Raw genomic sequence first — 11,678 nt, forward strand, 5'->3', positions numbered from 1 at the left:
ATGTGCAAGCAACACTACGCCCACAAGCCCGTGAAACTGCTAAAATCTAGCCACAGTGAAGGCCAAGAAGCAACCATTTGGCTGTTGCTTTTAGCCCATGCAAAAGCCAAACCTAGCCACCATGAGAGAAATTTTAGAGAGAGAGTGCTTGTGAGAGAAATTTTAGATGTGGAAGGTTATTTTAAATTTTTTATTTCATTTCAGATTTAATGCAGTGCAAATGACCACTTTACTTTTTGACCGTTACATTAAACAATTTTCTATTAATTTAAGGATAGGAATATGAAATTTACAAAACAAGGGGTGTGAACTGGCCATTTAGCTAAACCTTGGGTGGGAACACGTTTACTCTAATTTTAATAAGACAAGCACGAGCTCATAATGCTAGAAATGTGTTTAAAGTTTTTCTTTTGCTCTACATTGCACAAAATTAGCAAATTATGTGATGGTATTTTAATCCTAATACTTACTCCATTCGACTCATAATAAAAGTGTCTATTACAGCAATAAGTTATTTAAAATGTTACAGAATGAACCTATAGGAGGAACAAAAAATATTCAAGCAATTTGAATAGCAACAACAGGATGGTATGTTAAGAAAGCCTTCATTTGACTATCGTATCTATTACATGATTGTCTAATTGACAAACAAACAATCTGATCTTTTTTTCTTTGGCCACGAAAGAATCTGATCATAAATACTTTTCTGTCTTTAGAAAATTGTACAGTGGCATTTTACTACAAGAATTATGGATCAAAACATATATACACATTCACAGCTTACCTTGAAGAAGAAGATGAAAGAACAGCGTTTTTAGGTTGCCTTTGAGTTACTCTCATGTACAAACCCTGCAACAGCAATCTATTAGCACTGACTCATTTTGGAAGTTAACATCTGATTCAGGTTTTTGTTTTAAAACTACATTCATTCTTTATTGCCTATGATTTCTTGGAAAACATATTTAGCATTACGATACACTTGAAACACATTTTACATGGAGACGATACATAGTTTTTCACTTTTGATTTATATGGCGCAGAAACTGTTTAAGTAAAAACTAAATGAACATAACCCCTTTTTTCTCTTGATGAAACTGACAAAGCAGCTAAGTATAAAAATGCTGGGGATCAAAATTATAAATCTTCTAAGGTGATGAATGTGTATGTGCTATGTCTAAATCAAACAGGTACTACATCTTACATTCGTGGTGTGTATTGTTGCTCCAGTAGTCATGTTGATGTTCTGATCAGGAACTAGTTCAAAGTTCATTTTCTGCAAGAAAATTGTGAGAGCAACAATAGCCTCCAGCAAAGCAAACTGATCTCCCACACACTTTCGTGGCCCTCCACTGAAAGGAATGAATCTGCAGTAGAGGTTTTTCCCAAGTTAGTCATATCCAACTCATAATATGTAGGTAGTAGCAAAAGAATTATGTCAGCAATTTTAGGTCCAAAATAGACCCGTATTACCATGAATTGAGCACTAAAAAAGGGCAAAAAACTGATGAATTTCAGAAGGAACAAGTACCTAAAATCTGTATTTGTTTCATTAGGCATCGGGCCTTCCAAGTCAAATCTTTCCGGCAAAAATTCTTCCGCTCTCTCCCAGACCTTGTTATTGCAATAAAAGAAGAATTACGGCAAGACAGCTCACAATATAACAGTTGACAAGGGCATTCTACACAAATTTTTCTCAGATCTTTTAAGCCTAATGCCTACTATATGGAGCCAATTACAAGCATGTTTGCCCATTTCACTTTAACTGTCGGCTTAAAACAAAAGTCACAATTAACACACAAACATAGAAGCTCAGGTACCTGTGAGGAATGGTGGATATTATACACTGAAATCATTATATCTTGACCAGCATTAACCTTGTAATTTCCAGGGAGGACATCAGCAACTTGAGCTCTTCTTATCAAGACCTAAAGAAGTTTTGAGCAGAGAAACTTAAGAATTCAGGTCAAAAAGCAGAAAAGACTGCTTTTTACATGACAACACATCCGTTTCTCTTTCCTTATTATTTTTCCATATGTTCTCTTTTCTATTTATAATTTTGGTGGTGCTTCCAGTACAATATTACTACACTCAAGCGGAAGGAAAAGGATTGCAACCTACAGGAGGATGTGGGTATAGACGCATTGACTCGTTTATGCAACGCATGATGAACTTTAGATCCTTTACGTCTTCAAAAGAAGGAGGTCTTCCATGTAAAACCCTGTCAACCTCTTCCTGCGCTTTGATCAATGAGTCTGAATCCTGAAGAATACAGTTTAGAAACCAAAGCATGCTGATTATTAACAATATTTTGCATCACAGAAAAATGTATGAAGCTTAATTAAAAGGCTGGAAGTGCACATGCTTCTTAAGTATTTAAGCAGTACTAATTCACTTAAGTATATAAGTAATATAAATGCCAAATAAACCTTGCTGCCCCACATCCATTTAAAAGGCAGAAAATAATTTGCTTGTGAATCACATATAATTTAGATAAGGCCTAGATACTAGCTTAGTAGTTGTAAACTGGTACCTGATTTTACATTTGATTGCATTAGCATGGACTGCTTTAGTATCGGTAAGGTTACTTGTACACTAACAATTAACAAAGGCATGTTACCTGGTCTCACTTTGAATTCATTGCAAACATACCAGAAATAAATCCCAAATGTGGATCCTAACAAGAAACATTAAATGGCATGGATACTTCCTGGACCTATCTACTAGCCAATTTATGATATCTTTTGGCGCTGCAACTGTAAATGAAGAGTGTTACCCAATATGCGCCCCCCCCCCCCCCCAAAAAAAAAAAAAAAATCCTTAATGATATAAAATATGGACAAATGTATAGATCCAATATGAGCTGGTTTAAAGAAACCATTTTGGCCAGGATTTATTTCCCATAACAGTTGGATTATATTGTGGTTCAAAATTAAAAATCAAAAGCAAAAAATTCCAGACAACCTATTGCTGCTTGAAGCAGTTACCACACCAAACTAGGGTCCACATTTTATAATTCTGTAACTGTACCACATTCTCATACGTAATTTACTTGGACAAGCTGACATTGAGACCGATTTGAACTAGAGGCTGAACCACAATAAACTTATCAGACAGCCTTTTCAAATCATCAGAGGCAGTTCAGGCAGAAAGATAATCGATAGGGGTTTGAAGTAGATGTGATGATATGGTTATTGTGGGAAAAGATCAAAAGAACTTTTAAGCAAAGGAAAACAAAATATACTCATCAACTATATAAAATATCTGCATATGGAACATCTTTGGTTCCAACAATAAAATCCAAATCAGCCACAAGTTAATTGAAAAGTAGAAAAATTTGCTGTGCGAATAGATACAAGCAAATAGTAATGGTACCTTACTTAGGAGATATAGTGTCCAAGTCAACACCGAACCAGTGGTCTCATGGCCAGCAACTAACATGGACAAAAGGTCATCTCTTAATTGTACACTTGAAACCTAATATACAGAAACATCATATTAAGACAAGGTCGTAGGGCAAGCGAGTAAAAAAAATACAATATCTAAAACAAAATGACAAAATCAGTTAATCTGAGCCCATTTATAAGCAGTCCCATGTTGAAAAAGAAAAGGAATATCATTATTATAACCTGATGCATGGGATGATTATGTGGCTGCATGGAAATGCATTTGCATAACTGAAAGCTCTGAACAGGACAAATCAATGATATAATTGAGCCAAAGCCTCACCACAAAACGAACATTTATATTGAGTATATTATGAAACACACTGATATTTAAATAGTCAAAATTTAGCCTTTAAATGATTAATTTCAGAATGCATTTATCTTTAATTCCATTTTAACATCCCACAAGTGCATTATATGCATCAAGATAGGAGGACATGGATCACAGCAAAATGTAACATGGATAAACAACGAATGAGCACATGCACACCTCTTCTCTGCTAGCAAGCAAGAACCGGAGGATACTTGGATCACCGTCATTCACATATTCCTCGTCATCAATCCTTTCTCCCTCATTTTCTACAATCTCTTTGCACTTTTCAATTAGCTCTTCAACAGTTTGTCTAATCACTGTAACTGCATTTTCAGCTTTTATTTGTCTTGGAATAATCTTGCACAAGGCTCTAATCTGCAACAAGAAAATTCGTCATTTTTACTAACCAGTACAAAAAATAAGTTTAATAAATGGCACGAAAAAAGAACCTGCCTTCCAATATGGTAAAATATCAGTGGAACGAAGCTCTGCCTCTTTCAAAGCAGTATAAACTGCATCAATAACTGGGCTGTCAGTAGTAAGTGAATCAAAATTATAGTTGAATACAGAAAGACCAATAACATCAAGGGTCAATTGAGAAAATTTTTCTTCCATGTTTACAGCAGTCCCATTTAGAGCATCAGTTTGCAGCTTTTCCACCAATCTTTCAGCACATTTACAAAATACTCGGTCAACTATCACCGATAAGTACTTCTTGTGAAGAGATGGAACCACAGCCCTGCGCCTTGCCTATCATAAAATCAGATTATAGTCAAATGACAAATACTAACTGTAACTGGACAATACCCAGTTTAAATATATATTGCTACCATGTTTAAAAATTTATGAATGAACGGCATGTTCTGTCATTGAATCCTGAACTTATAACACAAAATTGGCAGTGCAGATTTATCTGATGCAAAAGAATCAGGTGTAAAAGAATCAGATGTAAACAGTGTATAATCCATAACCATTCATACTACCTCACTGATTAAGTAAGGCTACCGAACACAATTGTTTATAAATGAAGTTATGTTACAACTCCTATTTAGCTACAACTTTTACTTTTAAATCATATAAATTCAAGGTCACAATTCTAACATTCTACAGAACCCGCATTCTGGTAGCAGTACCGGGATTTCGAAACCCAACAACACTGCAACTCCAATACATTATAAGAGTTTAAACAAATATCTAACAGGATCAAATTTCTAAAACTAAATTAACATCCCATGAATTATGAGATATTCCTTCCCATGATGATTATATATGCGTAAATATCAATCATAACAAAAATTCAAAAAAGAAACATTTACCATCCAAAGCGAACCTTCAGCAATGGCAAAACCCGACCCGAACAGAAACTCCGAGACCTCAGAGACCAGACCTTTGGAATACTTGGTACCATAGTTCCTCAACACATGCTTAGCAATAGCCGGGTCACTAACCACAACAAAATTTCGGGGTCCAGCAGCCAGCCTGTAAATGGGTCCATACTCATTCATCCATTTAAACAACGGAAGAAACAGGGCTCCACCCAGAAGATCACCCACGTCATCGAGCTGGGCACTGGCTACAGGTATGTTTGAGTCGTCGTTCTTGGTTAAAGATAGAGACTTGGTTAGTGAAGTGAGCCAGTCTGGGCTGACCCATGAGCTCGGTTTGGATGTATTTGTGGTGGGTTTATTTGGTTTTTTGTTAATGGAGGATTTGACGGTGAAAGTGGCTCTTTTGGTGGGTTTGTGAAGCGGCGGTGGTGTGGCCAGGAGAGAGAACGATGAGAGAGTGTGTAAAGATTGCATGGTTCACTGTGTTTCTTTTCTCTTTCAATATCTTAGTAACTGTCTGTTGGCGCCATAACTAGAAGGGAGTTGAGTGGCAATGGAGTTGAGTCGTTCTGTGGATTGGGTTTAGATTTTACTACGAATTTGAAACGCAGCGTTTCTTCAACCTCAAATATGGGGAGGTGGGATTATTAACCAACTTTGAGGGTTGAAATTAACTACGAGAAAATTTTAAATCCACTAAGGGTGTATTTCGTTGGCAGTGATATTAGACAAAGGAGGTAATATTTTTTTAAAGTGAATAGATGACGATGTTTGGTTGATAAGACAAAGAAGGTTATTACTGTCTATTTTTGGTGGCTGTGTGACTATTGTGATAGATTCTGGCTACCACCTTTTGTGGTCGTTGGAATTTGGCAGGTATTGGTGGGTGGGGGTATTTTTGTTAGTTTTTAAACTTTTTTCTGGGGGGTATTTAATGAAATTAATAAACTTATAAGGTCTCAAATAATTAAAAAAAATAGACTAATATTTTGGGAATAACGTGCCAAACAACATTTGAAAAATAGGATTGAGAATATGGATAAAAACAATAAGCCAAACGCACCCAAGATTATCGGAAACAAATTTGCAAACAATGCTTTTTGGAGGGTAAATGGGCCAGAATTAGAATACCTGGGGGGAGGCTGTTATTAATACTTTCCCTAGTAAAGATTTTTTGTTTCCAATTATGCCCCTACATAGTATACCATTTGGATGAAATTATCTTTTGCTTCATTAATAATTACAAAACACCCAAATTAGTCAAGTAGACGGTTTTGTCCTCAATTTTGAAATACTCCGAATGACATTGCCCTCGTTATTGTCATTATTTGCAGTAATGCCATCAAATGTTGTTGCACCCATATTATCCTCAACATTTATTTATTTGTGACCTATATGCCCTTGGTTTTCTTATAAATCTGCAATCAATAAAGCTAGGGACATCGAAAAACCTGCACCGAAATTGTGTACCGGCCTACGTGTAACATGCCTCTGATTTTTTTAACAATTTTTTTCTAGTGAACGGCCGTCCATCAAATTTGGACGGCCGTTCACTCACATGGACGCCCCTCCATATAATATGGACGGGCGTCCATATACAAGGGATGAACATCCCCATTTAAAGGACGCCTGTCCATAAATAAAATACAATAAAAAAATTTTATAAACATTTGAGACGGCCGTCCATTACGTTTGGACGCCCGTCCATAATTAAAAAAAAAAAAAATTCTAAACATGGATACTGCTTCTTCTTCTTCCTTTAGGAAATGTTCCATTTTCTTTCTCTTGGAATAACGGCGCCATGCAGCTTGGATGAAGCATGCGGCCCATGTCTTCCACTGTTATGAGTAGAACCTGAAGGTGTGCTGAACATGTCTACTGTGAAGGCGCCTAAATTAAGTGGCTGCAAATTTTAACTCTTCAGCGACAGAGCAAAAGCCTGAACCTCTCTCATAGCCTTCATTGTCCAGGTAGAGGATGGGAGGTTAATGCTAGATTTGGGTTCCAGTGCCCAGGTCAAAAGCTCCTCGCCACAGAAATCTCCTTCTTTCAGAAAACAACACAAAGGAGAGAGCTTTAGGAGCTTCTGTTTCTGAGGCGCAAGTGAAGGCCAACGAAGATAGCGCTTCCAATACTAATGATGATAATAATAATAATAACAATAATAATAATAATGTATTCTTGCCTTAATCAGTATTGAGTATGGAGATGTACAGGTCCATATGCATATCTGCATGCATTTACTTAAAAGTCTGATTAGTTAAAAGTCGTGGGCAGTTATTAGATGATCAGAGAAGAAGAAGAAGAAGAAGAAGAAGAAGAAGAAGAAGAAGAAGAAGAAGAGAAGTGAAAGTGGAGAAGTTGAGCAATTATTACATAAGGGACAGGTTCAGCACACCTTCAGGTTCTACTCATAACAGTGGAGGACATGGGTCGCATGCTTCATCCAAGCTGCATGGCGCCGTTATTCCAAGAGAAAGAAAATGGAACATTTCCGAAAGGAAGAAGAAGAAGCAGTATCCATATTTAGAATTTTTTTTTTTTTAAAGTATGGCGGGCGTGACGCCTGTCCAAACACAAGGGACGGGCATCCAAACGTAATGGACGGCCGTCCATAACAGATGGACGGCCGTCCCAAATGTTTATAAAATTTTTTTATTGTATTTTATTTATGGACGGGCGTCCTTTAAATGGGGACGTCCGTCCCTTGTATATGGATGCCCGTCCATATAATATGGATGCCCGTCCATATAATATGGACGGGTGTCCATGTGAGTGAACGACTGTCCAAATTTGATGGACGGCCGTTCACTAGAAAAAAATTGTTAAAAAAATCAGAAGCGTGTTACACGTAGGCCGGTACAAAATTTCGATGTAAGTTTTTCGGTGTCCCTAACTTTATTGTTAAAAAAATAGATAGTTAGATGTTGAAGTCTAATTTGAAGTTATTGATTCAAGTTAAAAAATCTCATCCTTTAATAAAAGGGTCATATCATTGTAAGTTTATATGCAAGTTTTATCTCATATTATGGCATATTCATGTAGACTAGACAAATTGGATCTAAATTTAAACGTAAGGCCATCCTATGATTTGGACCCAAGACAGGGGCGAATTGAGAGGCACAAGCCTTCTAACCCAAATGATAAAAAATAATAATAATAATAAAAGTAAACGACATATTCCCACATGAGGTTCAACAAAGTAGCAAGTTGATACCTTTGGTTTCATTTATTCTAGATTCCCACCCTCAAAGTAACACCGTTAACTACTGTTAGGTTCTGACATATTTGTAGAGATTGCAATTATTGAACTGCCCTTGAACACTTGTCTTTTGATTATTTAGCAATAAAAAATTGAGTGGGCATGTAAAACCCTTCATCTAATTGGTTCCTGCCCCCTAGCGCCACTGTAGCCTCTCAAGCCACTTTGGCCATTCCCAACATTGGAGGACAAAGGTGAGGGTCCCCGAATAACGACTAAGGCCTGGATGGCCTGATCACGACATGAAAGCTATCAGCGTCGTCAAGGTACCTCAGGCCAAGTGGTTGCCTCCAATAAGCTTACGACCACCTGGCCAACTCCCGGTGCCGATCGCCCCACCTAACACCACTAGCTACTTCCCCTCGCCATCCCCACCGAAACCCCGATAACATTTGGCCATGTTGCTTGCCGCCCGTCACCCAAGTCTTCTCTCTATCATGCCACTCGCCACTTGTCACCCAAGTCTTCCCTCTATTGCGCTGCGTGATCCCACGTTGCGACTCTATGCCATGGCAAACAACCTCCATCAAGCCCTACCAATCAAACCTAGCTGCCTGTCGCCTGCCACCTACAGTTGTGTTGCTTTGCTTTTTTATTGAATCAGAGTTTGATTAAGTTGGTTGTGTGATTGAATTAGGGTTTGGTTGAATTTGATTTATGACTTGTTTGTTTGGGAGTGTGATTTATTTTCTTTTCGCAAAATTCCAATTGGAAGATCGGGAAAAAAAAGGGGAGGATGGGTTTTTTTTTTTTTTTTTTTTTTTTTCTTGGGTAAAAGCTTTTCGGCTTTGCTTTAAGATCAGGAAAGGGGTTTCCCTAATGTTGCACAGTGGAAATGTGAGATTTGGCTGGAGCCTGAGGTGGGGGTGGAGGAGGTGGTTGTGGAGGTGGAGGCTTTGGCGGTGGTGGAGGAGATGTTTGAGGTGGTTTAGATGAATATGGAGGCTTTGGAGTTGGGGCCGGGGCTAGAGGTGGTATTGATGGTGGTGGTGGAGTAGATGGAGAAGGTGGAGTTGGTGTTTCTTCTGGCCATGATGGAGGGGGTGGAGGTGGAAGAGGTGGTGGTGCTAGAGGAGGAGGAGGAGGAGGTGATGGTGGTGGGGTGGGGGTGGAGGTGGAGGTGGAGGTGGAGTAAATGACCATTTTAACCTTTCATTGTTAAAATAAATGAAACAGAGTTACTTTAAGGGTGGGGATCTAAAATAAATGAAAGCATGGGTATCAACTTGCCTTTTCATTAAACCTAGGTTGGGAACATGTCGTTTACTCTAATAAAAATAATTTTGTTTCCTTATTTTTGCCCTATCCTATTCTTATCATTTCCGAAATACACGTTTGTTTCCTTATCCTGAAAATACTATTATATTATATTAAATTATTTTTAAACACCCTAAGTTTGTTAATTTAACTAAACACTTTTCCAAAAAAAAGTTTAGAAATTGATAAAAACACCCCTACCCACCCACATTTGTCCGATTCCGACCACCACTGCTGGAAGGTGGTCGGAATCTAGTATAATGGCACCCTATCTGGTCAGTAATGCACCGATCTAGCCTTTTCCGGCCAGACCCACCGTGGATCTAGCTGGAAAAGGACAGATCTACAGCTAAAGATCTAGCCGTACGGCTAGATCTTTGGTCGTTGATGACCAAACGCGGCCAGATCTGGCCATCAATGACCAAATCTAGCATTTTCCAACCAAATCCACAGTGGATCTGGCTGGAAAAGACCATATTAGTGCACGAACCACCAGATCCAGCTGGTCGTGCACCGATACGACGACTTCGGCTACCTTCCAGAGGTGGTGGCTGACTTCCAGTATTTAATGGGTGGTGAGGGTGTTTTTGTTAATTTTTAATATTTTATTACAGGGGTGTTTAGTAAATTAACAAACTTAGGGAGGTGTTTTGTTAATTTTAAATTCTACCTCATAATAACCACTAACTTTTACTTTTTTAGAAATACTATCAAAAATACTAAAACAAATACACCCAAAAAAATTAATTACAATTTATGAATAGTAATTTGCAAGATATCTTGATAATTTAATAAATAAAAGATAGATATAGTTATTAAGTCAAACAGATTGGAATGGCACAAGTATTTTGGCTCAATTAACCCTTTTTTTTTTTCTTTTGATCAAAAAATATTTTTTCTTTGAAGGCACTTGAGAGATTTAATAAAGATGAATTAATATGAAGAAAAATTCTGGATCATTATTAAATATGTTGGGAAATTAGCAAACAGGCTAACCCAGAGTGTGGGGAAGATCCACGTGGTCATGTTATTTCAGCTCGAAAGCTTGACCGAATCCAGTAGCCAATATCCACTCAAATTCTAAGGTATGACCGAGCATGTGAGTCAACCAAGGCCGCCAAGGTGGGTTGGCTGGGATCAAGTCAATAATAACACGTGGCACCCATATCATATTATCTCTACAAAGCCATCTTATTAACTTAAAATTCAACCCTAATATGATTGCAGTTGGCGGCTTAGAATTTTAGATTGGGCATTCAGTACATCTTATTTCAATTGATCTCTTTCTTTATGGTATTTCCATATTGTTTATAATATATATAACATTTTGGCTTTGAAAATAACGGATAAAAGAATATTTAAAAAAAAAAAATGTGATGGTAAAACTTTTAAAAACCAGTTTCCAGATATAATATTAATTAACAGAAATTCTAAAACAATATGTTAGGAATAAAAGTTCTCCGATGATGTGATCTCTAAATTTCAATTACTATTGTATTTTCTTGTTATAAATTATGTAAATATTTGTGTTAGGTTAGCTATTTATTATCTTTTTGTTGTTATTGTTGTTGTTGTAACTAATGTGTTTAGATCCGTTTATACGCATTTTAGCTAATTCTTAAAGGAGATTAACACAACAACTCATCGTTACGATGGTTTAATCGCATGTGTATCTTTTTTTGTTTGAATTTCTTTTCAAACTTACCTGAAAATGCTTTTCTACTCGTATTTTATTTCAATTTTAATTGTAAGCAACGTGTTAAAACATATTTTACACTTGACCAGATTTCTTACCTTTTCAAGCAAAGCATAGAAATAGATACGCTTATTATTATTTACTGAATTCGGGATGTGAAATGGGGATCACCTGGTTACAATATTATTTAAAGTATCTAAGTTAAATATAATCCTATCTATTATTTATGTTATTAATTAATTATTTATATATCAATACCACATAAGAAAAGATATAATTTAGAATAAAAAACTTAAAATAAAATCTTAGACTATGTAACTTTATTAATATAAAATTAATTTCATAAACTTATTTGAAGGCAACAAATAACATAAGAATA

General features: G+C 36.7%; 1 protein-coding gene across 2 annotated transcripts; it reads right to left on the bottom strand.

The window, feature by feature from the left end:
• Positions 1–75: 75 nt before the first annotated feature.
• On the bottom strand, positions 76–5,702 carry LOC116143852 (carotene epsilon-monooxygenase, chloroplastic). Of its 2 annotated transcripts, none has more exons than XM_031429301.1 (10): positions 5,073–5,702; positions 4,210–4,506; positions 3,934–4,131; positions 3,373–3,474; positions 2,119–2,259; positions 1,818–1,925; positions 1,529–1,611; positions 1,202–1,364; positions 785–849; positions 76–112 (listed from the first exon to the last, which is right to left on the bottom strand). In XM_031429301.1, exons 1-10 carry the CDS (start codon positions 5,556–5,558, stop codon positions 91–93), a joined length of 1,665 nt encoding a protein of 554 aa, XP_031285161.1. In that variant the 5' UTR covers positions 5,559–5,702; the 3' UTR covers positions 76–90. The 2 variants fall into 2 exon arrangements, with proteins under 2 accessions (XP_031285161.1, XP_031285160.1); XM_031429300.1 differs by lacking the exon at positions 76–112 and adding an exon at positions 512–688.
• Positions 5,703–11,678: the final 5,976 nt, after the last annotated feature.

Source organism: Pistacia vera, unplaced genomic scaffold, assembly GCF_008641045.1.
Source record: "Pistacia vera cultivar Batoury unplaced genomic scaffold, PisVer_v2 Contig433, whole genome shotgun sequence".
NCBI classification, from domain to species: domain Eukaryota; kingdom Viridiplantae; phylum Streptophyta; class Magnoliopsida; order Sapindales; family Anacardiaceae; genus Pistacia; species Pistacia vera.